Here is a 24,989-nt window from a genome sequence, read left to right on the forward strand (position 1 = left end):
GAGCTACATGGCGCTCCAGGGCAGCCTAGTAAGCTGTCTCGAAACAAAAAACATGGTTCTGACTCTCTTGGTTTACTGGAGTGAATATGATTTGGTGGACAAACTTGAACACACTCAACTTCCACTTCAAAGTACCAGATTCTCCTTGCTATATCAGGGCTTCTCAACCTGGCGCTACTGACCACTGACCCCGTGCCTCGGCTACTTCCTTTGCACTCTGCAGCATCCCTGGCTTTATCATGAGATGCCAGCAGCAACCCCCAACTTGCGACTTTCACAGGTGTCTCCAGACACTGTCAGATTTCCCGGGAAGAAGACTGACCCTGGCTCGGAAACTTGGGTATAGGATCTTCCCAAGTGGCTGTCTGTTCCCTACAGACAACTCTCAGCTCAAGGGGCTGGGAGCCGGTGGCTCACGCCTGTAATCCTAGCTACTCAGAAGACAAGAGTTCAGGAGGACTGAGGTTCGAAGCCAGCCTAGGCAAATATTTCCCAAGACCCTATTTCAAACAAAACAAAACAAAACAAAACAACACAACTCATCACAAAAAAACAGGGCTGGTGGAGTGGCTCAAGGTGTAGCCCCCGAGTTCAAGCCCCAGTGCCGCAAAAACAAAAAAATCTGAGCTCAAACTTTACTTCCCCAAGAAGACCTTCCTGACCTCTCCAACTAGATCTACGCCTTTTTTCCCTCCTTTGTAAAAATATCTCTACCCTACACTTGCTGAGTGCTATCTGAAGACTACTCGCTTAACGTCTACGGACGGTGTACTCCAGTCGGGCAAGGAACGTGCTGCCCGCTGTTTCCTCGGCTAGTGGCACAGGGCTTGGCGCACAAGTAAGGCAGCTGTGGAGCGAATGACAAGGAGAAAGCAATGGAATGGGGGAGAGGGGGCAGGAGGAGCGTGGTCATTATTTTAAGAAGATGGAGCAGAGAGATCCCAAGCCGGAGGGGGGGGGGGAGGCCTTACGGTTTAACCCCTCCGCGCATGCGCTTCTCTTTCCTAGGGTTCTTCCGCGCCCCCCCCCCACGAAGGTAGGTCGCAAGTATCCAATGCTTCGAGGCTACGGAAGAAGAAACAAGGTCTGGCGCTCCGACGGAGGCTCCCAGGAAGAACTTACGAGGGCCTGAAACTGGGCGGTGAAATCCCTCACTCAGGGACACAAACTGCAGCCACCACGTCTGCCGTCCTTCGGCTCCACTAACGGCCGTTACGCGCGCGCCTCCCGGCCCCGCCTCTTTTTACATGTCTAACCAATAGGGAGTCCAGCCGCGTGGGTCTCCCGCCCCTTTCTGCCCACCTCTGACCAATCGAGAGTCAAGCCTCGCCGGTGTCCCGCCCCTGAACACTCCCTCTGCGCGAGGCCGGCGGATTGCTTTGCGCATGACACAGCCGCCCCTTAGAGCCATCCCGTCTACCCGATTTCCCAGTCCTGCCTCTAGGTGGAGCCGAGCTCACAGCGTATTGGCGTGGCTTGCGGAGCTTGGCTTGATAGAGAAACCGGCAGACAGGGCACGTAGGAATCCCTCCAACCTGCCTCATCCTCCTCCCATTCCACTACCGTCCTGAAGATTTAGGGTGTGGCCTGGGTCACTGACCACACAGGGGTTATTATCAGATTTCATGGATAATGAACCTGAGTGTAACATGATAGATGACCTGGTAGATGAATTTAGAGAATTTTCTCTGAAATTAGGACCAGAAGGTTTTGTTAATATAAATGTTAGGTCTGGATGTCTAAAGAAATAAGTTTATGTGCTGTGTGTAGAAAGCTGAATATTGCCACTTGATGGCTTCTGGGTTTGTGTGTGTGTGTGTGTGTGTGAGAGAGAGAGAGACAGAGAGAGAGACAGAGAGAGAGAGAGAGAGAGAGAGAGAGAGAGAAAATAGGGGACATGTAAGGACTGAGAGGAGCTGACGCTGAGAAAGGAAGAGGGAAACCTGACTGGAAATGGTGGACCTGTTGAGATTTAAGTTTACAAATGGCAAACAGTACATTTATGAACCTGGCGTTGTGGTGCACCCCTAAAATCCCAGCACTCTGGAGGCTGAAGCAGGAGGATGGAGAGTTTGAGGCCAGCCTGGGCTACACTGGGAGATGTTTTCTTCAATGGCTATCCCTAGTTTTAAAGTAACTCCATTATCTACTACTAGCTTTCAAATGTGTATGGGTCCTCATATATATTTCAACAGATTTTGGGCTCTAATTTCAGAGAATATTCACAATTTTTAGATAATTTTTTTTTAAGGTACTAGGGTTTGAATTCAGGGTGTTGAGTGTTGGTAGGCAAGCACTCTACTACTTGAGCCACACCACCAGCCCTTTTTTTGCTTTAGGTATTTTTCAAATAGGGTCTTGCTTTTTTATGCCCAGTATAGACCACGATCTTCCTTTTTGCTTCCCACATAGCTAGAATGACAAAAAAGAAAAAAAAGAAAGGGACTTCCTGTGATTTTGTGGAATTGTGCTTTATGGGTAGAGGTCACCTCTATCAATTTAGGAAGACTACTTCCACACCCATGCTACACCCTGAATTCAATCTCCATCTTCCTCTCTTTAAGATCAAAGACTGTCTTGTGTACTGTTGAATGCCCAGGGCCTAAAATAGGAACAGTTAAGTAACAGCTATTAGTTTTGTTATTTTTGTTTGCTTGCTTATTTTGTGGTGGTATTTGGGGTTTGAACTCATGGCCTCACACTTGCTAAGCAGGCGTGCTACAATTTGGGACTTGCCCCCAGTCCTTTTTTTCCCTTACTTTTTGGATAGGTCTTAAGTTTTTGGCACGGCCAGCCTGGACTAAGATCTTCCTATTTAAACCTCCTGAGTAGCAGGGATGATGGGTTCATGCCACAATGCCCAGTTTATTGAGATGGAGTCTCACTAACTTTTTTTTGCCAAAGCTGGCCTTGAATTTCTATTTCTGCCTCCCAAGTAGCTGGGCTTACAGGCATGAGCCACTACACCCTGCTAGATTCTGTTTTGAATGAATTGATAGTAGCACAAACATTGCAGCCATACCCACCCTCCACTAGGAAGGGGGAATTAGCCAGGCACTGGTGGTTCATGCCTGTAATCCTAGCTAGCTACTCAGGAGGTAGAGATCAGTGGTTCAAAGCCAGCCCAGGCAAATATTCATGAGACAGTATCTCGAAAAAAAAAAAATTGCAAAAATGGGCTGATAGAGTGGCTCAAAGTGTAGGCCCTGAGTTCAAGCCTCAGTACTGCAAAAAAAAAAAAAGAAAAAAAGAGTTTGTGAATGTAACTAATATGACTATAATTTAAAAGGTTATGAAAATGATTTCCTAAAGTCAAAATTTAGTAAACTAAAATAAAACTAGCATCTACTTTTATCTTTAAAATATTCTGCTCTTAGTAGTATTGCCTAAACTGGCTTATCAGAGAGATGTTTATATTTTATCAAGCTAACTACTTATGGAATTAATCAGGCTTTTGACTTTTGATCAGGAGGATCATGGTTCGGGGAAGCCAGTCCAGGCACCCTATCTTGAAAAAACCCATTACAAAAAAGGGCTGGTGGAGTGGCTCAAGGTGTAAGTCCTGAGTTCAGTTCCAGTACTGAAAAAAAAAAAAAAAGGCGGTAGTGGGGAGGGACTGGTAAAAGAGGTCCAGGAAAAAGAGGCTGCAGACCAGTGGGAAGCATATGAGTCATTAAAGGAGCCCCTAAAGGTTATTTTAGAGAAAAAAACAGATAAATCCATCCCTTAACTCCAACCAGGGGCTGGCATGTTCTCTCTCAAGTTGCTCTGGCTTGGATGGGCAGTTATAAAATGTCAGCTCTGTCCATAATTTTGATCATATACACCCAGTCACCCTAGACCAGAAACCTAAAGTAGCACCATGAGTATATGTCTCAGGAAGGAGCCCTCTAGGATGACTAACATTCCAGTTAGCCATAAATACAACCTCATGCCCACGGTGCCAATACAATCCTAGATCCTGATAGGTGCTTTGATGTCCCAAATAATAACCCCAAGAGAGTAGAGATAGTTGAGATAAAAGACTTAAAACAGACTCTAGAGATTAACACTGGGTACTGTGATACAAATGCCTGGACCAAATGGGTTAAATTTTCGATACAGGCTCTTGACAAGAGTGATTGTTATGCATGTACTGCTAGACAGCCACAAGCACTGGTGGTTCATTTCCCCTCTGATGGGATACTGATCCTAGAGGAATGTATTGCATGCTGGCCCTATACCAAGACAAGGGGATGCATGGGGAAATGAGCCCTTTAGGAGTCTGTCTTTGCTATTTCGCACTTTGGGAAGATCAGACCCCAGGGCGATCTCCTCTTTCTCTATAGGGAGCATGAACTATTCCTCTTGCATCTCTAGGCAGGGGAAAATTCACTAGACCTGTCAGAGAACTGACAACTTGCACCAATGTCTTAAATGACACAGGGGCAAGCATTGGCGATTACTCAGCTCTCTACATACCCCAGGCAGATGTTTGGTGGTATGGTGGGAAAAGGAACCTCTGTGACATATTACTGTCCAACTGAATAGGGACTTGTGTTCTAGTTCAATTGGGAATTCCATTCACCCTGGCATTCTACCATGTACCCAAACAGGAAAAAAATAATCACCAGGCATGGAGAACAATAATAGGGTCTTTTGACTCCAATATATATATTGACTCAATAGGGGTCCCCAATAAATTTAAGGCCTGAAACCAGATAGCCACTGAATTTGAGTCTGTACTCTTTTGGTGATCCACTATTAATAAAAATGTGGACTGGATTAATTACATTTATTAAAATAAGCAGACGTTTATCATTTACATCCAAGATGCTCTTCAGGGGATAGGTAGTCAGTTGGATGCCACTAGCCAGATGGCTTGGGAAAACAGGATAACACTGGACATGATTCTGGTAGAGAAAGGTGGGGTGGTTTGTGTTATGTTGGGAGGAAAAATGTACTTTTATTCCCAATAACACATCTCCTTTTTTTGGAGGTACTGGGGTTTGAACTCTGGGCCTCATGCTTGCTAGGCAGGTGCTTTACCATTTGAGCAACTCCGCCAGCCCAACACAGCTCCTGATGCCACCATCACAAACGCACTCCAGGAATTTGAAAAACAAACAAACAAAAAAACCACAAGAGTGAGAAATAAGACCAATAAAAGTAAAAACAAAAAAAAAAGAGTAGGGGATGTGTTAGAAATAAAGTCAGTGATTATCATAAAAAAAGAAAAAAAGAAAGTGGTGATACACTGTTTGCAGAGCTGGGGAAGAGCCAATTGATAAGGATACTTAAACTGGGAGGGGTAAATCACCATCAAATGAGGAAATGGTTAAAAACTGCGTATGTACCAGAAAGCACATATCACAGGGAGACCTTCCCTCCACAAAGAAGGTGGATACCACCTAAAGCCGGCCTCTAAACTTTTTTTTTGCAGTATGGGGGCTTGAACTCAGGGCCTACACCTTGAGCCACTCCATCAATCTTTTTTTGTGAAGTGTTTTTTCGAGATAGGATCTCTTGAACTACCTGCCTGAACTGGCTTTGAACCATGATCCTCCGGATCTCTGCCTCCTGAGTAGCTAGGATTACAGGTGTGAACCAGCCTACTTCTAAAATTTGACCAATCCCAAGAGAGGCATATTTTAAATAACTCAATAGGAACTCTAGGTGATGGGGGAGGGGAAAATGTATACGCCATAGTACTCAGTCAATAAGGAACCAGAGGAGGGACTTGTGCAGTATACAATATAATGCTATTGTAACCCTCTCAGACAACCGATCTTGCAAAGATCACCATTAAAGTCTCCCTTTCACTGTACTTGACATGTCTCTGAGTCCATTGTTTGAGTTTGGACAGGTGAGCATATTTCTCACAAATAGTTCTTGCCCATTTTGCAGAACAAAGGGGATTTAGGGCCAGCTGGCCAAGGCCCAGGAAATTCCCTAGGATGATTCCCATGTTGAAGGCCAGATCATCTGGTCAAACACTTTCATTTTACTTATAGGGAAACTAAAATCTATAGAAAACAGTGACTTACACCACCCTCCACCTCCAATCCTTCAGCCCTATTAATCTGGACCACTGACGTTTTATGGTCATATTATACAGAAAGCAGTCAGACAAAATAGAATTCCTTGCTGTTTATTGGCCATACAGTCTACACCTCCCCCTACCATATTAAGCAATCTAATCCCTATCCCTACATGCAAGAGTTTCAGAGATGAGAACAGAAGGAAGTGTGAGGGGGCACAACCCAATGCTCAGCAGCCACGTTCCTCACAACACACTGGTCCCATCACCAACATCTCTGAAACCTAACAAGAGGACAGTCTCTTTGCCTCCCCTTAAATATTCCTCCATTGCTCTCTTGCCTTAGGTAAGTTAAATAGAAGCCAAGCACTGGGGCTGGGGGAGGTATCTAGGCAGGATTTTATCCCAGCATCCAGTCTATCACCAACAGAAGAAAGATGACCTTCCAGGGTCCTGCAGAAAAGAAAGAAATGATTATCCAGGTGTGGTCGTGCACATCTGTAATCCTCCGCACCTGGGAAGCTGAGGCAAGAGGATTTCTAGTGTAAAACCATCCTGAGCTACATAGTTACATAGTGAGAACCTGTCTCAAAAAAAATCCAAAGAAAGGAGGAGAAGGGAAAGAAAGAAAGGAAGGGAGGGAGGGAGGAAGGAAGGAAGGAAGGAAGGAAGGAAGGAAGGAGAGAGAGAGAGAGAGAGAGAGAGAGAGAAAGGAAAGAAAGTTATAAAATAAGATGGGGGGGCTTTGAAAACGTTCTAGACTTAGACACTTCACTTTGGTAGATTATTTAATAATTCGTTCTTTTTCCTTTTTTTTTTTTTCCTCCTTTTTGAGATTGGACCTTTATTTTTTTGCAGTGCTGGGGCTTGAACTCAGAGTCTACACCTTGAACTACTCCACCAGCCCTGGCATAAGCCACCGGCACCTGGAAAGATTGGACCTTTAAAAAAAAATTGGGGGGGCCAGGCACTGGTGGCTCATGCCTGCAATCCTAACTACTCAGGAGGCAGAGATCAGGAGGATCATGATTCGAAGCCAGCCTGGGCAGGTAGTTCAAGAGACCCTATCAAGGTGTAGACCCTAAGTTCAAGCCCCAGCACTGCAAAAAAAAAAAGATGAAGGGGGTGAATCTAATTAAGAGAATTGTAAGCACATATGTAAAAATCGCAATGTACTATTATAGACAAATTTTTAAAAGGAAGAAGAGAAAGAGATGGGGTCTCACAATCTTGTTCAGGCTGGCCCCTAAATTCTGGATTCAGACAACCTTCTGCCTTAGCCTCCTGAAAAATGAGGACTACAGGCACATGACATTGTGTGGTCTTAAATATTTAACCCTTACTCTAAATCACTTCTGGATAGTTTCAGAATCTGATGAGGGACAAACCATTAACCCCACAATGACAACTCTACTGTGTACTGCTGAAGCTGAGACTCCAGAGAGGTTAGCTGACTTCTGGATCATACAGAGTTGAGAAGAAACAGTATCCAAAATCAACACCTGCCAAGACCCAGTGAGAGCCGCCAGATCTGTGTGCAATCATCAGTACTTCATCACAATAATCCCTTTGTACCAACCTGCCGAGCTCCTGCTGCTGGAGGCTTTGAACTCTGAAACCACATAGAAAAAACAGAGATCGAGTTTAGGGTATCATTCTCACAGGACAAGGCCAGCATCATTTCATCGGGTTTGGGCAAGGAGGTTGGCTCTTTCTTGAAGCTGGGACTTAGAAGGGCATGAGGATACTTCTAATAAAAACGGATTTACTAAGATGATCTTTCCCAGGAGGTTTGGAGCTTTGGGGGACTTTTATGGAATAAAGAACGTTTCAGCCAAGGAAGATTGACTGCCCTCCACTCCACCGCCGCCAAAAAAAAAAGTCTGGCTGGGAGAAGACTGTGACAGGAAAGGAGACAATGGAAGGAGAGACCCAGAAATGGCTCAAACTTGAAGTTCAATGAGAACAGGATCTGTTCAGACAGGGAAACTCCCCGAAGCAGAGGGAGGGCAGAGGAGGCTGTGGGCTCTGATCCGAGACTTGGTTTAGGGGAAGAGTGTGAGGGCATGAAAGGAACTCAGTGAAAAGTCAGAATGTTAGAGAAGAAGAGTGGTAGGCTCTGGAAGAGGAGCTAGGGAGGCCCTACAAACGATAGATCCAGTTACCGCTTATTCGGAGAGGCCCGAACACTATCCACCTGCCGCCGCGCTCCAGACCCTCCCGCGACCGTGTCTTCCAGGGAGAACTCCTCCTAAGCGAGTTCTTCAGACTACAGGGCTGTAGGTGACACAAGCCTAAATGCAGCAAAACCAACCCTTATCCCCAAGTTAGTTCACCAACCCACAAGGTCTAGTGCTTCAAACTCCCGCCCTGTAAATCTTCCCACAAACCCCGCCACAAACCCCTGGAAGGATAGACCAATCCCAAGCTCCACAACCTTCCAGACCCCGCCTTAGTCCCGCCCCTACGATGACGGCATCACTAGGCGTCAGGATTGGCAGCGCGCCACCTACAAAGGAACTGGCTAGCAGGGCTGCCTCTGTAGTTCCGGAGCCCCGGCTCACCGGTTGACACGAGCGTCCCGCCTGCTTGTCACACAGGGTCACTCGGGCGTGCAGGTAGAGCGTATCGCTCTTCAGGAAGCGGAACAGTTTGAAAACTAGTGTCACCTGTAGAGAGGCTCCATTGTCCGGCAGGCCGTCGAGCAGCTGGCTGCCGACCGGGCAGCTGTGGAGAGAGGCAGTGGCACAGGCTGGTTAGGACCTGCAGCTTGGGGCTGGCGGCGCGGATGCACATTGATTTCTGCCAGTTTACTTGTCCCATGTCAGTGCAGTGCTGTGCCTCCTGCTGAGATCTTTACATTCTCACATCAAACCTCTGAGAAAGACAATACTTCTGCCTCTTTTTTAACAAGGAGGAAACTGGCTCAGAGAGGTCAAGTAGGTTACCCAAGTTTTGCGGTAGCAACTTGGCTCCAGAGCCGGCCCATACCCTTAATTAGTAGGATGTGGCTCAGTGGTGGAGTGCTTTCCTAGCATTTCCTAGCATGCGGGAGGCCCTGTGTTTGAACTTCGGCACGGGGTGGGGTGGAGTGGAGAAATTCCAAGCTAGAACAAATCCAGCAGTGGTATGTTTGGTGTGTATTCGAGCGGAAGCAATCCTTAACTCTGAGCCCTGTCTAGTTCTCATTTGTAAAGTGGGGCAGATAATACTTCATAGGGTTGTTTTGAGGAATAAATGAGGTAGCCAGTGATTTACTGTACTCTATGAAGACTTGTTAATATTAGCAATATGTGACCAAAAGACCATCTCTTTTCCTAAACTATTGAGAGTAAAGGACTTGGCCTTTTATCTCTGTGCCTCCAACACTTAGCAACCATATGAACCCAACCTTAGTTTCTCCATCTATAAAATGGGAATGAAAATATAACTATGTAATAAAGTGTGTTGTGAGGTTTAAATGAGTTGATATATGTGAAGTGATTCAAATCATGCCTGGAATGGGATAAATACTATGTCAGGTTTAGCTGTCATTAGCTATTACATGTAATGCATGTCCAATATATAACATGATAGATAGCACTTTGAAATGTTAGTGTTATTTTTGTTTTTTCATCTTATTGTAGGCCCTCAATAATTGAGAAAAGAATAAAGGAAATGAATGTCATTTACTGGCTGTGAGCTCTTCAGCAGGTTTTAATCTCTCTGAGCCTTAATTTACTTATTTGAAAAATGAGAGGAATAATGCATTCACTAAACAAAAATTCACCCCGCACTTACTTTCTCCCCATATTTGTTTGCCAGGGATACAAAGAAAAGTGACAGGATCTATGCTCTTGGGTACAAAAGTACTACATGAGCCACAGTCCAAGAGATAGTCTGACACTAGCAGGAAGTTGTTGGGGACTGATAGACCCTTACCTCTTGTTCACAAAATGGTGAGTGGCCTTAACAGCCCCTGTCTTGGAGATGTTGGTGCTGGCAAAGACCTCATTGACCACCAGGGCAAATCGGTCAGGATCACTGTTTGTGGCCTTGAGGACCACATACAGGGTCATGCCAAGGGGAACTGTTCTGTTCTTGAGTGGAGTTGAGAGCTGAGAGTCTGTGAAGATGCTCATGATGACGATGGTGTCCCCAGTACTTGGAATATGGATGGTGCTATAGCCAAAGAGGGACAAGAGTGAGACACTCACCATGAACCCTCAGAGGGAAGGACATTTTCTGCCTCATACCTAAGTCACTGAGCACTAGTGGTCAAAGAAAGTAGAGTGAGGGGAGGAGAAAACCTGCTAACCTTTCTTCTAAAAAATGAGGTGCTACCTCATAAATCCCCAGAGATAGGACCCTGAAGCCATCCTGTACCACAGTAATTTGTATAACAATTTATAATGCATTCCTGCACAGAAGCATCTTTTTTTTTTCCCTCTATCTAAGAGGTACCATGTCTGATGTGTGGTCATAGGAGACCAGCATCCTGAGAGTGTTGACTCTTGCCTGGATTAGAGGTAGCAGTGAGAACTCAGGAACCTCCCAGGGCTCAGCCTGAAAGGCAGCTGACAAGACATAACTCACGGTAAGGGGTCCACTAGGTTGGGGAGCATCTGGCTGACATTCACCACCAGGGGGTATGCACAGCTGAAGCCAAACTTGGTGGAGACAGTATTGTTGATGCCAGGGAGAACCTGCACAAGCCCCACCTCCAAAGAATACAGGGCATGGCTGATGTTGGTCTAGAAAAGACAGGGAGGCACTGATTACCCTCAAATCTCCAGGGGAGACACTTTCTTCCATCCTCATTGGCTACAAGGTGGTTATTTAAAGAAAAGTAACTGAAGTTCATTGAGTCTGGACCGGGTGCCAGGTACCTTGGTTTGATCATAGGCCTCTGGAAATATTTCTATTATTAGTTCCATTTTACAGAAGAGCAAACTAAGGCATAGAAAGACAAATAAGAGAGCCAACATCTCTCTGACTCCAAGTACCATGGTCTTAACTTCTGTCCCAAGTTCTTAAATTTCAGTGTGCATTTTAGAATTAGAATCTCTTGAAAAAAAATAAAAGTTTCACTGGAATGTTTGTTAAAAATGCCAAGTTCTAGGGTCAGGCATGGTGACAAATGCCTATAATCTTAGCTTCTGAAGGTGCAGGAATGCGGATTAAGGTCTGAGGCTGGCCAGGGGAAACCTGAGACCCTATCTGAAAAGTTAAAAGGAAAACGACTGGGGTGCAGGTGAAGAGAAAAACAAAGAATAAAGAAAAGAAAATGCCAAGTTCTGGTCCTTACTCTAAGAGTTAGGGTATTTTTGTTTGTTGGTTGGTTGGTTGGTTAGTTGGTTCATTGGTTGGTGTTTTATTGTTCACATGGGTTATTTTTTTGAGAATCGAACCAATTTTTTCTTCTATAAATAATGCAGTTTCTTATAAAGGACACTGAGTAAAACACTCAGTGTTTCACTTTGGAGGCAGAGGCAGGAGGATTTCAAGTTTGAAGCCAGCCTATGCTATATAGTGAGAACTTGGTCTCAAAAAAGTGAAGGGTTAGGGGTATAGCTCAGTGGTAGAGTGCTTGCCTAGCATATGCAAGACTCTGGGTTCAATCCTCAACACTGCAAAAAAAACCAAACCAAAACAACAACAAAATACTATGGACTTTGAAATTCTGTGTTGAAATTGCCAGCTCTATTTTATTTTCTCTCACTCTCTCTTTTTTTTTCTCTTTTGGCAGTACCAGGGTTTGAACTCAGGGCCTCACACTTTCGAGGCAGATGCTCTTAGCGCTTGAGTCACTCTGGCCAGCCCACCAACTCTATTTTATAACTTAAGCAAGACACTCCAGGAATCCCTGAATGTCAAAACTAGAATGACAGACAAGTAAAAAAGCAAAGGCATCTTTTTTTGACCAACTCTGCTTTTCCAACTGAGCCCAGGAAGCCCCTGGGCTTCCTTCAAGGGGTGTGAAAACCTGTATGTGTTGGGAGGAAGCTGACCAACAAAGGTAGTCAGAGCTGCTCTGTTTTTAAATATTTATTTATGGGTTGGCAGAGGGCTCAAGTGGTAGAGTGCCTGCCTAGCAAGCATGAGGCCCTGAGTTCAAACTCCAGTACTGCCAAAAAAACAAAAATTATGTATGTATGTATGTCTGTATTTGTATGTATGTATGTATGTTTTTGCAGTGCTGAGGATCAAATTCGGAGCCTCATGCATGCTAGGAAAGCACTCTACCACTGATCTACCCTCCTAGCCCTTGGATTTTTGAGACAAATTCTCCCTAATGTAATCCAGGCTAGGCTCAAACTGGTGATTCTACTGCCTCAGTTTTCTGAGTGCTGGGATTACAGGTGTGCACCATGATACCTAGCTATACTTTTTAAAATTTGACTTTTATGTAAGATCTCTTCCACAGAAAAGAAGTGACATCATTGATGAGCACTTGGGAGCACAAGCCATCTCTGTCAATAACCAGCTGTGCAGTTTGGGAAAATCCCTTAAATTTTCTAAGATGTAGATTACTCATCTGTAAAATGAGAACCTCACAAGATTTTGACAGTGTAATGAGGCTCTGTGTAAAAACGGATTTGATCTGCAGCACATAGCACATGGTTGGAAACTAATACATACCGCTTGTGGTTATAATAATTTAAAGTGTTCTTTTTTTTTTTTTTTTTTTTTTTTTTTGAAAATTTTTTTTTTTTTTTATTGCTCATCTCTTCTTTTTTTTTTTTTATTTTTTTTTTCATTTTTCTTTTATTATTCATATGTGCATACAAGGCTTGGTTTATTTCTCCCCCCTGCCCCCACCCCCTCCCTTACCACCCACTCCACCCCCTCCCGCTCCCCCCCTCAATACCCAGCAGAAACTATTTTGCCCTTATCTCTAATTTTGTTGTAGAAAGAGTATAAGCAATAATAGGAAGGAACAAGGGGTTTTGCTGGTTGAGATAAGGATAGCTATACAGGGCATTGACTCACATTGATTTCCTGTGCGTGGGTGTTACCTTCTAGGTTAATTCTTTTTAATCTAACCTTTTCTCTAGTTCCTGGTCCCCTTCTCCTATTGACCTCAGTTGCTTTTAAGGTATCTGCTTTAGTTTCTCTGCATTAAGGGCAACAAATGCTAGCTAGTTTTTTAGGTGTCTTACCTATCCTCACCCCTCCCTTGTGTGCTCTCGCTTTTATCATGTGCTCATAGTCCAATCCCCTTGTTGTGTTTGCCCTTGATCTAATGTCCACATATGAGGGAGAACATACGATTTTTGGTCTTTTGAGCCAGGCTAACCTCACTCAGAATTATGTTCTCCAATTCCATCCATTTACCAGCGAATGATAACATTTCGTTCTTCTTCATGGCTGCATAAAATTCCATTGTGTATAGATACCACATTTTCTTAATCCATTCGTCAGTGCTGGGGCATCTTGGCTGTTTCCATAACTTGGCTATTGTGAATAGTGCCGCAATAAACATGGATGTGCAGGTGCCTCTGGAGTAACAGTCTTTTGGGTATATCCCCAAGAGTGGTATTGCTGGATCAAATGGTAGATCGATGTCCATCTTTTTAAGTAGCCTCCAAATTTTTTTCCAGAGTGGTTGTACTAGTCTACATTCCCACCAACAGTGTAAGAGGGTTCCTTTTTCCCCGCATCCTCGCCAACACCTGTTGTTGGTGGTGTTGCTGATGATGGCTATTCTAACAGGGGTGAGGTGGAATCTTAGCGTGGTTTTAATTCACATTTCCTTTATTGCTAGAGATGGTGAGCATTTTTTCATGTGTTTTTTAATTTAAAGTGTTCTGTGGCTGACAGTTTGGAAATCAATAGCCCAATCTGTCAAACATGGCACCACCCATAGGGTGTTCCCACTCTGAAGAGGGACAACATGTTTCTTTTCCCTCAAAAAGATTGGACTGATTTGCCTCCACCCCAGAGAATCTCCCAGTCATATGGAGCCTCATGCATGCTAGGAAAGCACTCTACCACTGATCTACCCTCCTAGCCCTTGGATTTTTTAGACAAATCCTCAAAAATCTCCCCTTTCCCAGCTCCACCCCTCAGCTTCCCCCTCCCTATCAAGTGGCCCCTCCAGGTTACTTACAGAGAGGCGAAGTCCACAGGTACCCTCCTTCTTCTTCAACATGAAGGCCTGGACCCTGCGACCCTGTTCCACTTTGCTGATGCTGGAGCATCCTGAGAAAGCACCTTCCCTCAGGATCCAGTGGTGAGTCTCCAGGAAACAGAGGCTCAGGGCCACCTCAATGTTCTGCTGCCAGCAGTGCAGGGTTACCAGTTCCCTGGATAGCTCTGTAAGGAGACAACAGCCAGGGCAGGGGACTCAGCTCCTGAGATGATGCCATGAGAAGATGTACTAGTTCTAATGTGGGTGGAGGAGACATGGATATTAGCCCAACCCACAGAGACTCCCTTAAATGCTGACTCTCCTTCACAGGTGATTCCCCACAGCCATACTAGTATTGGAAGACTCTGATCCCTGGCCTTCACTGGTCCATTCAGAATTTCTTTCCCAGCAATTAGTAACTGGGCCTCAATGGAGCCAGTAAGAAGCTTGAGAGGTGAGGTAGCTTTCACACCAGGTAGTCTGAAGGGCAGAAAAGGCCAGTGTATAGAGAGAGGAACAGGGCAGATGCAGCACCGAAGACAGGTGAAGGAGGCAACTTGCTGGTTCCTGCTCTAGTTCGTTTCAGGTGCCAGTTCTTGGAGAACCTGGCTTGAGCCTGCTGTTGGCCTCACTGAGATAGTTTTCCTTTAGCTAAGGCAGTTGGTTTTTGTTAGTTGTCTGGAAAGATTATTTTTTGAGAGGTTAATTTGTTTTGTTCTCTGACTTCTCTCCCATTCTAAGCTGGAAGCCAGGCCCTGGGATTTGTGAGAGGCCTAGACTGCTGGACCTCAGTGGCTCTTTTAATCCATAAAAGCCTAAACTTATTGAAGAGATCCCCCTAAGGGAGGAATGGAGGGCTTCTGAAAAATAGGAGCCATAATTTCAATTTATTTGTTCTGCATGTCTGGTGCTGGAGATGGAACGGGGGCCTCATGCATGTTAGACAAGTGTTCTACCACTGAACTACATCCCCGCACTTCTTTTTTTGGTAGTGGTACTGGGGTTTGATTTGAGCTTAGGGCCTTGTGCTTGTTAGGCAGGTGCTCTACCACTGGAGCCATTCCCCAAGCCCTTTCCCCTAGCCCTTTGTTGCTAGTATTATTGGCTTTAGCCACGGCACCCAGCAAATTTTTTTCTGCTTACTTTTTTTTTTTTTTTTTTTTGCAATACTGTTGTTTGAATTCAGGGCCTACACTTTGAGCCACTCCACCAGCCCTTTTTTGTAATGGTTTTTTTGAGATAGAGTCTCAAGAACTATTTGCCCAGTCTGCCTTCTAACTGCAATCCTCCTGCTCTCTTAAAGGCTTTTTTTTTTTTTTTTTGAGGAGGGTGTTGAATCCAGGGCCTTACATGTGCTAGGCAAGCATTCAACCACTGAGCTATACACCCGGTCCTAGTTTAACAATCTTAATTTGCTTTATTTCTTTTTTTTTTTTTTTTGCCAAGTATAGTATTAAATTTGCTTTATTTTCAATTCTAGAATCAGACAACATTTTGCCCTGTAAAATACAATTAAGTGGGGCTGGAGATGTGTCTCTGTGATAGAGTGCTTGCCTAGCATATGGGAGGCCCTGGTTTTATTCCCCAGCACTATTAAAAAAAAGATTGAGGTGGGGAGGGGAGAGGGTAGAGGTGGCCCAAATAATGTACACACATGTAAGTAAATACAAAAAATGATAAAATTAATAAAAGATAAAAAAAGAGAAAATACCCTAGAAAAAAATTTTATAAGTGTTTCAAATTATGCAAATACAAGAGATTGGTTATGTAGACAGAGAAGGGTTTAAAGAAAGCAGAACAAAGAAAAAAGCAGATTTGTCAATTCAAAGATATTTTCCTAGCCAGGAGTGGTGGTTCATACCTGTAATCCCAACACTTTAGAGACTGAGGTAGAAGGATCAAGATTTTGAAGCCCAGAGCCGGGTGTCAGTGGCTCACACCCGTAATCCTAGTTTCTCAGGAGGCAAAGATCAGGAGGAGCATGGTTTGAAGCCAGCCCTAGTAAACAGATCATGAGACCCTATCTCCAAAATACGCCCCCCAGCCAAAAAAAAAAGTTTGAGGTCAGCCTGTGTTACATAGAAAAAAGTTTTGTTTTTTTTTTTTCTTGTAAGAAGGGGACAGGGAGACAGATTAATGGAAAAATGAATTGGTTAACATTAGCTTACTTCAAGTTACCTTTTTTGTGTAAAGATTAAGGCAGAGGGAATTTCATTAGCATGTCCATTCAACCTGGCCTGTTTGGGAAAAGTGGCTGTTATCTCTCATTTCTCCTGGTTTCTAAGAAGGTCAGAACTTTAGTATTAAGTGACTGAATTTTGAGTTTTAGTCTGGTCTATTGGGGTACAATGCAGGAGCCTAGTCAAAAACAATGGCCTCCTTTAATGTTTAGCAAGTGAGAAAATAGTTTTTTAATTTATTAATTTTATAATATATAATGCGGTTTGTCAGGATGTACACACAGCCCTGTGCAGGAGGAAGTATTTCAAATCAATTGGCAGGTTAAAGCCTTTCTGCACTCTGGAGAAGAAGCAAACACAACAGTCTCTCAGAGAAAAATGTTTTTGATATGTGGTCTCAGGATGTTGCCAGATTGGACTCAAACTCTTGGGCTCAAGCAATCCTCCTGCCTCCTTGGTAAGTGGGATTACAGATGCACACTACTGCACTGGATCAAGTGGAATATTAAAGGCTCTGAAAGATCCTTCAAGAAACAATTTTGTTTGATCCACTGTTTCCAAAACTACTTGACAATAGGATGTTGTATATCATTTGGTTGGTTTTGGTTAAGTATCGCAGACTGGCCTCAAACTTCTGATCTTCTTGCCTCAGCCTCTCAAGTGCTAGGATTATAGGTCTGCACCACCATGCCCAGCTACAACCTTTTTTGTGTAGTGTGTATTGAAATCCTGTAGCATTTGTGTTCCACAATATACATTCTGGAAAATATTAACCATAAATTAAATGCTACTACTTTTATATGTAGTAAAAGCTTCATCATAAGGCAGGATTACCCAATAAATCAAAGCAGAAATGCTTTGTGTGTATACATTGGGGTGTGTAGTCTGGCCTGGAGCTTGTAATCTTCCTGCCCCAGCTTCCTGAGTGCTGGGATTATAGATGTGTACCACCATACTCAGCACAAAGACATATTTTTGAAGGAATTTGATATTTTAAAACAATTTTTTTTAATTTTTATTTTATTCATATGTGCAAAAAAATTTTTTTTTAAATCTAAAAATTACTCTGCTGAGTAATCATTTCAGGAAAAAAATCACAATTTTGTTAAATTTAAAATGTTTTAGAATTTGAGTGCAGTGGTGTATGCAGTAGTTCTAGCTGCTCTGGAGGCTGAGGCAGAAGAATTACTTGAGCCAGCCTAGATAACATAGGGAGACTTCATCTCAAAAAAATGTTTTGGGAGATTATTATTATTATTATTTTGTGGTACTGAGGCTTGAATTCATAGCCTACACCTTGAGCCACTCCTCCAGCCCTTCTTTTGTGAAGGTTTTTTTCCAGATAGTATCTTGCAAACTATTTGCCTGGGCTGGCTTTAAACCTTGATCCTACTGATCTCTGCCTCCTGAGTAGCTAGGATTATAGGCATGGGCTAATGGCACCCAGCAGGGGTTAGAATTATTTTTACTTCAAAGGATATATATTTGGAGAATACTACTATCTTTTTGATACCCTGGACCTAGCTTCAGCCTTGCTAGTGGTGGCCTGGGAGGTAGTTGTACTGTCTGTGAAGGCCTTTTGAATGCAGCCTTTCTATAATATTTAGCATGCTGACTTGCCCCAACAACCAGACTTTTCCCTCAGTTTCCCCACCTAGCCCTCCAGGCCTCCACTAGGAGTCCAGCCCTGGTCTTTGTATATACTTTTTTTTTTTTTAGGAGGGGTTGGCAATGGAGTTTGAATTCAGGGCCTTGTGCTTGCTAAACAGGTAATCTACTGCTTGCTCAAAGTCTCCAGCCCAGCCCTAGTTTTTAAGAGATCATCAACATCATCTCCTTCCCCCAGGAAGCTGGTTTTTGTTTTTGTTTTGTTTTTTCATTTTTGAAGGTACTGGGGGTTGAACTAGACAGGCTCTCTGCCACTTGAGCTATTTTGCCCAGGAAGGTTTAATGTCTTGCCACTAGCTGGAATCCTGGGGGCTGGGGATTGTCCCTTCTATCTCATCTGCCCAGCCATCTATTCTCCCACCAGAAATCGCCTATAACCAGATGGACTTATTCAAGTCCATGTCTTACCAACCTTTACCAGCCCACCAAATCATCTGGACAGTGTTATTTGGGCCTTCTTAGAGTTATGTAGCCCCCACCTCTTCTTTGATTTACTTACATGAGTTCCTTAGACTTACCAGAGTGAGCATAGTAGCTGTCATTGCACTTACAAACTCCTATGCTGACTGGATACTCATCCAAAGCACAGGTTTTGGCTCCAGGACTACTATTCTGGCTATATTTGCGGGCCCAAGTCATAGCAGAGGATTTGGTTGTCCCTGAGTTGCTGAGGACAAGTGCTGTGGAATAGACAGTTGTCTCAGGTGACTGGGCTATATCAGCGCCAACATCAGAGGCTGATTGCACCAGATGGGAAGGAGTCTGTGTGACTGTGTTGTGATTTGTACCAGATGGATTGCTCTTTGTGGGGGTTGTGAGTACAGTTATAGTTTTGTCTTCCTGAGTCTCAGGCACAGTTTTTTCAAGAACAGTTGTCCCCAGAGTGGTTGTGGTTAGTGAAGCAATGTGGCTAGAGTCACTAGTTGTTATGGTTGTTGTGGGTAAATGTTCATGACTATGAAGGACTTTGTCCAATGTTGTTGAGGATGTAGTTAGAGTTGACTTCTCAGAGACAGTGGTTGTCATGTACATGGACGAGCCAATGTCCTTGCCTGGTGTCTTTAATACTAGTGGAGCTAGGATTGTGGCCGCAATCTCAGAGCCAGGGGTCACAGAGGATTCCATTCCACCAGCTATGGAGTTTGATGCTTGTGGAGCTGTAGGTGGATTTGTGCCAACTCCAGAGGTTGATTGTGCTGGATGGGAAGGAGTCTGCATGTCTGTGTTGTGATGTGTATCAGATGGATTGCTCTTTATGGAGGTTGTTGTTGGAGTTAGGGGTGCAGCTGTAGTTTCCCCTTCCTGAGTCCCGGGCACAGTTGTTCCAAGAACAGTTGTCCCCAGAGTGGTTGTGGTTAGTGAATCAATGTAGTGAGAGTCCCTGGTTGTTATGGGTAAATGTTCATGGTTCTGTAAGACTTTGTCCAATGTTGTTGAGGATGTAGTTAGAGTTGACTTTTCAGAGACAGTGGTTGTCATGGACCTGAATGGGTCAATGTCACTGCCTGGTGTGTTAAATGCTGGTGGAACTGTGATCTCAGCTGTGTTCTCAGAGCCAGGGGACACTGAAAATTCCATCCCACTGGCTGTGGGGTTTGATGTTGACGGGTCTGTAGCTGGAGTTGTGCCAACTCCAGAAGTTGATTGTGCTGGATGGGAAGGAGTCTGCATGTCTGTGTTGCGATGTGTATCAGATGGATTGCTCTTTATGGAGGTTGTTGTTGGAGTTAGGGGTGCAGCTGTAGTTTCCCCTTCCTGAGTCCCGGGCACAGTTGTTCCAAGAACAGTTGTCCCCAGAGTGGTTGTGGTTAGTGAATCAATGTAGCGAGAGTCCCTGGTTGTTATGGGTAAATGTTCATGGCTCTGTAAGACTTTGTCCAATGTTGTTGAGGATGTAGTTAGAGTTGACTTTTCAGAGACAGTGGTTGTCATGGACCTGAATGGGTCAATGTCACTGCCTGGTGTGTTAAATGCTGGTGGAACTGTGATCTCAGCTGTGTTCTCAGAGCCAGGGGACACTGAAAATTCCATCCCACTGGCTGTGGGGTTTGATGTTGATGGGTCTGTAGCTGGAGTTGTGCCAACTCCAGAGGTTGGTTGTGCTGGATGGGAAGAAGTTTGCGTGTCTGTATTGTGATGTGTATCAGATGGATTGCTCTTTGTGGAGGTTGTTGTTGGAGTTAGGGGTGCAGCTGTAGTTTCTCCTTCCTGAGTCCCGGGCACAGTTGTTCCAAGAACAGTTGTCCCCAGAGTGGTTGTGGTTAGTGAATCAATGTAGCGAGAGTCCCTGGTTGTTATGGGTAAATGTTCATGGCTCTGTAAGACTTTGTCCAATGTTGTTGAGGATGTAGTTAGAGTTGACTTTTCAGAGACAGTGGTTGTCGTGGACCTGAATGGGTCAATGTCACTGTCTGGTGTGTTAAATGCTGGTGGAACTGTGATCTCAGCTGTGTTCTCAGAGCCAGGGGACACTGAAAATTCCATCCCACTGGCTGTGGGGTTTGATGTTGATGGGTCTGTAGCTGGAGTTGTGCCAACTCCAGAGGTTGGTTGTGCTGGATGGGAAGAAGTTTGCGTGTCTGTATTGTGATGTGTATCAGATGGATTGCTCTTTGTGGAGGTTGTTGTTGGAGTTAGGGGTGCAACTACAGTTTCTCCTTCCTGAGTCCCAGGCACAGTTGTTCCAAGAACAGTGGTCCCCAGAGTGGTGGCTGTCATTAATGAAGCAGTATGAATAGAGTCCCTGGTTGTTATGGGTAAATGTTCATGGCTATGAAGGACTTTGTCCAATGTTGTTGAGGATGTAGTTAGAGTTGATTTCTCAGAGACAGTGGTTGTCATGGACCTGGATGGGCCAATGTCATTGCCTTGTGAATTTAATGCTGGTGGAGTTTTGATTGTAGCTATGTTCTCAGAGTTAGGGAACACTGAGGATTCCATTCCTCTGGCTGTGGGGTTTGATGCTGCTGAAGCTGTAACTAGAGCTATCTGATTCTGTTTTGGGTTTTCAGCTGAAGTGGCCACGCTGGGTAAGATTGTGGTTCTGGTTCCCTGGTCCTTCAACGTAGAAGTCATCATGGAATTTGACAGTGGTGCATCTTTAGTGGTTGTAGTGATAGGTGTATCTAATTTGTTTTCCCAAGTCCCATGTATGGGGGGTGTCTGCTGAGTGGACCCCATTGAGTTGCTGGTTTGCGGTGTAACTGGTAGAATAAGTGATATTGTGTGCTCCTGGGACTCAGATATTGAATTCTTCCTGGTTGTTGGTGAGCTATTGGATTCAGCTGCAGGGATGTGATCACTCCCATTGTTGGACAGAGCTGAACTTGTAGAGGGACATGATATAGTTCCCTTAGACACAGGAGGTGCTTGTGATGGAACCCCCCAGACTATAGCAGTACCTACAAAAATAAACAAAAAGATACCAATCTACCATTCTTTCACCACTCAGATGTTTTGACTTTCCAAGTATCCTTACTGGGAGATTCAATAAAAATAACAGCAAGAAAGTGCATTATTACCAGCTCACACTCATTTATGTGCTAACTCTGTGCTGATACATTTTGACTGCTGAATACCAGGGAGAGTTTAACCAGTATGGGCAACTGTGTCATTCGATCTAGTGCCTATTCTAGAGGCTGAGAGTCAAGTCAGCAGAAGATGGAAATCTATTATGTCACTTTAGTGTTGCCAGATGCCAGTGGCTCAAGCCTGTAATCCTAGCTATCAGGAGGCAGAGATCAGAATGATCAAGGTTCAGAGCCACCCCTAGGCAAATAGTTTGTAAGACCCTATCTTGAAAAAACCCATCAAAAAGGGCTGGTGTCAGCCAAGATGCCTCACTAATGCTGAATGGATTAAGAAAATGTAGTATTTATACACAGTGGAATTTTACTCAGCCATGAAGAAAAATGAAATCTTGTCATTTACAAGTAAATGGATGGAACTGGAGAACATCATCTTAAGTGAAGTTAGCCAGGCTCAGAAGGCCAAAAATCATATGTTCTCTCTCATATGCAGACTTTAGAACTAAAACAAATGCAGTAATATTATTGGACATGGGTCACATGCTAAGGGGAGAACACATACAGGGGGAATAGGGAAAGGTAGGAAACCCAAAACTTGAAAGTGTTTGATGTGCGCACTGTAGAGGAGAAAGTATAGTAACCTTAAAATGACAGAGGTCACTATAGGAAGGTGACCAGGAAGTAGTGAAGAGGTCTGGTAGAGATGAATCAATTCTGGTTGTAATACACATGTGCATGTAAGCAATCCTAGGAATCTCTCTGTATAGCTATCCTTATCTCAAAGTAGCAAAAACACTATGTCTTTCTTATTATTGCTTATGTTTTCTTTTCAACAAAATTGGAGAAGAGGACAGAACAGGTTCTGCCTGGAAGCAAGAGGGGTGGGAGGAGAGGGAGGGAGCAGGAGGCAGCGGGGAGAAATGGCACAAACAATGTATGCACATATGAATAAGTGAATAAATAAACAAACAAAAAAAGGGCTGGCATAGGTCTCTTGGAGTGGCTCAAGTGGTAGAGCGCCTGCCTTGCAAGCAAGCATGAGGCCTTGAGTTCAAAAAGGCTCAAGCAGTAAGAGTGTCTGCCTTGCAAGCATGATGCCCTGAGTTCAAACCCCAGTGCCACCAAAAAGAAAAAAGAATAGTCATATGGTGTTTATGTTTTTATTTTGTTTTTTCAGTGCTGGGAATTGTATTCAGGACCCTGTGCATGCTAGGCCAGCACTGTACCATTAAGCTACATCAACCCAGCTCATTGGTGTTTGGTTTCTTGATGCCTTGTTTGATGTTAGTTTCTTACTGCATGAAGATTTAAAAGATATAAATTGAAAAAGAGAAAAAAAAAGAAAAAGATACAAAAATTTTGTGCAACATAACCCCTAATTATAATCTATGTGCTTCATTTAATACAATAGCAGTCAAGGATCATTTTGACATCATTCAGCTCTCACCATGTCCAATGAACAAGCATTGGCACACTGAATCCTCACAACTAATCTGAGAACTATTAGTTCCATTTATCAGATGAAGAAATCAAATAGCAAACAGGTAACAACATCTGTCCAAGGTCACATAGCTAGGAAGTGGTGGTGCTGAATTTGAAACCTGATCCATCAGACCCCAGAGTCCAACCTCTTCCTAACTGAACAGCACTGCCTCAGGAAAACAGCTTCATTTCCATGGTTGAGCAGCCACTCTCCCTTGAGAGAAAGGCCCAAAATTGGCTATATTGAGCTGGATCCCTTTGAAGCTTTTCTCTTTCCCCTGGGAAATGGGCAGAAACAGGTTCATCACCTGATACCCTGTCATTGCATCCTTAGCAATTATCAGAGGGCTGATTCAAAACACTGAAGGTAACCTAGCCCAGGTGATGTACTCATCCTTCCCATCACCTACAACCGAAGATACACTGACCCTTGTCTTCATACCTTTCCCTGCTTGCACTTGCCCCATATATGCCCTAATTTCTTCCCAGTGCTGTGCTAAGGGGTCACAATATGGCAGAAGAGCTGACCAGGATGCTTGGAAAGGGTAGGGAGACCTGGCTTTATTACTGACTTCTTATGTGACATTGGGATGGCCTCCCTTCACTCTGTCTTCCATGTCCCTCTTAGCACAGTGAGAGACTTAGGCTCAATATTGGAGCAACTCTCTAAACTTAAGTGTCTCTGAGTTTGTTTACAATAGAAACTAGGCTGAAAATGAAGGAAAAGATGTTTTGCTATAGCACTCTCAAGGTTTGTTGTTTTGTGTAGTACTGGGGTTTGAACTCAGGGCCTTGCACTTACTAAGGCAGGTACTCTACCACTTTAACCACACTGCCAGCCCCTTCCCATGCCATCTCTTTCCTTTAATTGGTTTGCTTATCTGTAATTGTACCACATTATCTTACTGTCACTTTATAGTAAGTCTCAGTATTTGGTAGGGTGAGTGTCTTCCTGTCTTGCTATTTAAAATACTGTTGACCTTTTGTCATTCCTTACACATATTAGAATCAGCTTATCCAGTTCTACAAACCTTTTGGGGTTTTTATTGAAAGTGTGCTGTAATTACAGATTTGGTAAGACTTGACAGCTTTATGACACTGAGGTTTCCTGCCCTCAGCAGCTCCCTTGAAAGCAATGGCGTGTGAACAGAACTCTGTAGTCAGACCTGAGATGTAATCCCCACTGTGTAATTAGGGGTCACAGAAATCACCACATGACTCTGAACCTCAGTTTCCTGTACTGAAAAACAGGGATGCTAGGAGTATCTGCTTCACTACTGGCCCTAAGACATGGGAAACCCTTAACACAGTGCTTGGCAACATGTAGGTACTCAATGAGTAGAACCCACTCGGTACCAATTATCTACCTCTTCCTGCTCCTCTCACCAGACTTGATTGTATCTGCTTCTGGAATGCTTTGCCAAGGATACTCCTGTCTCCAGTCAAAGGGTGGTAATGGGACACAGTTTTCTGTTGCCTCCCAATATCTTCCCCCTTACTGTCCTAGTTGCTCAGTACCCAGGGCAACACTCTTGACTTAGGGTCCGTGAGGCATTGGGGCTGGTGGTTGCTCCTTGTTAGGATCGGGCAAGGGAAGGCAGCAGGGATCTGAAAGCCCATTATTAGCCTGGTTCAGAGGGAAGGATGGATAGGAAGAAGAGAGATGAGATGGGAGGTGGAGCAGATAGACAAAGAGCATTGTGGAAGAGATGCATGGGAGAGGCCAGAGCCCTGTGGAGATCAACATGCCTCCAAACTTACTGGTGCCCCAAACCTTTCAATTGGCAGGTTGAATGGGTATGGCTGAGCTTGCTTTGTGAGAGCTTCCTAAAGCCACTGCCTGGTCTTTTACCACTTTCTTTCCTTCTCTGGCCAGTCAGAAGAGAGGCTGTGAGAGGAGGAGGATGGATGGAAAGGGGCATATACTCACCAGGCAGGTTGAGGGCTCCATTCCCAAAAAGGAGAAGCAGGAATAGAGACCAGCAGCTGCCCATGTCTGT

General features: G+C 44.2%; 2 protein-coding genes across 4 annotated transcripts in view; both read right to left on the reverse strand.

The window, feature by feature from the left end:
* Cep85 (centrosomal protein 85) overlaps window positions 1-1,231 on the reverse strand; it is a 34,561-nt gene extending 33,330 nt beyond the window's left edge. For all 3 annotated transcript variants that reach the window (XR_012450021.1, XM_074080911.1, XM_020158750.2), the window contains exon 1: window positions 1,123-1,231. The gene's annotated coding sequence lies outside the window, so the exon portion shown is untranslated. The remainder of the gene's footprint in view (window positions 1-1,122) is intronic.
* Window positions 1,232-5,669: 4,438 nt separating this feature from the next.
* LOC141424890 (uncharacterized) lies at window positions 5,670-20,464 on the reverse strand. The gene is made up of 10 exons (XM_074079616.1): window positions 20,017-20,464; window positions 18,769-19,056; window positions 18,499-18,660; window positions 14,112-14,317; window positions 10,595-10,752; window positions 9,941-10,180; window positions 8,457-8,746; window positions 8,185-8,337; window positions 7,599-7,631; window positions 5,670-6,472 (listed from the first exon to the last, which is right to left on the reverse strand). The coding sequence occupies exons 1-10, from the start codon at window positions 20,462-20,464 to the stop codon at window positions 6,420-6,422; spliced, it is 2,031 nt and encodes a 676-aa protein (XP_073935717.1). The 3' UTR covers window positions 5,670-6,419.
* Between the last annotated feature and the right edge of the window lie 4,525 nt (window positions 20,465-24,989).

The sequence above is a fragment of the Castor canadensis genome, chromosome 7 (assembly GCF_047511655.1).
Source record: "Castor canadensis chromosome 7, mCasCan1.hap1v2, whole genome shotgun sequence".
Lineage (NCBI taxonomy): Eukaryota > Metazoa > Chordata > Mammalia > Rodentia > Castoridae > Castor > Castor canadensis.

Excerpts from the sequence above, each read along its gene's own strand:
- LOC141424890 (XM_074079616.1), bottom strand. The coding sequence starts at position 20,464 with ATGGAATTTTCAGTGTCCCCTGGCTCTGAGAACACAGCTGAGATCACA. Across the intron at positions 14,318-18,498 it reads CAGCTACTATGCTCACTCTG|AGCTATCCAGGGAACTGGTA; the intron begins GTAAGTCTAAGG and ends GTCTCCTTACAG. Across the intron at positions 7,632-8,184 it reads CGGGCCTCTCCGAATAAGCG|AGTTCAAAGCCTCCAGCAGC; the intron begins GTAACTGGATCT and ends ATGTGGTTTCAG.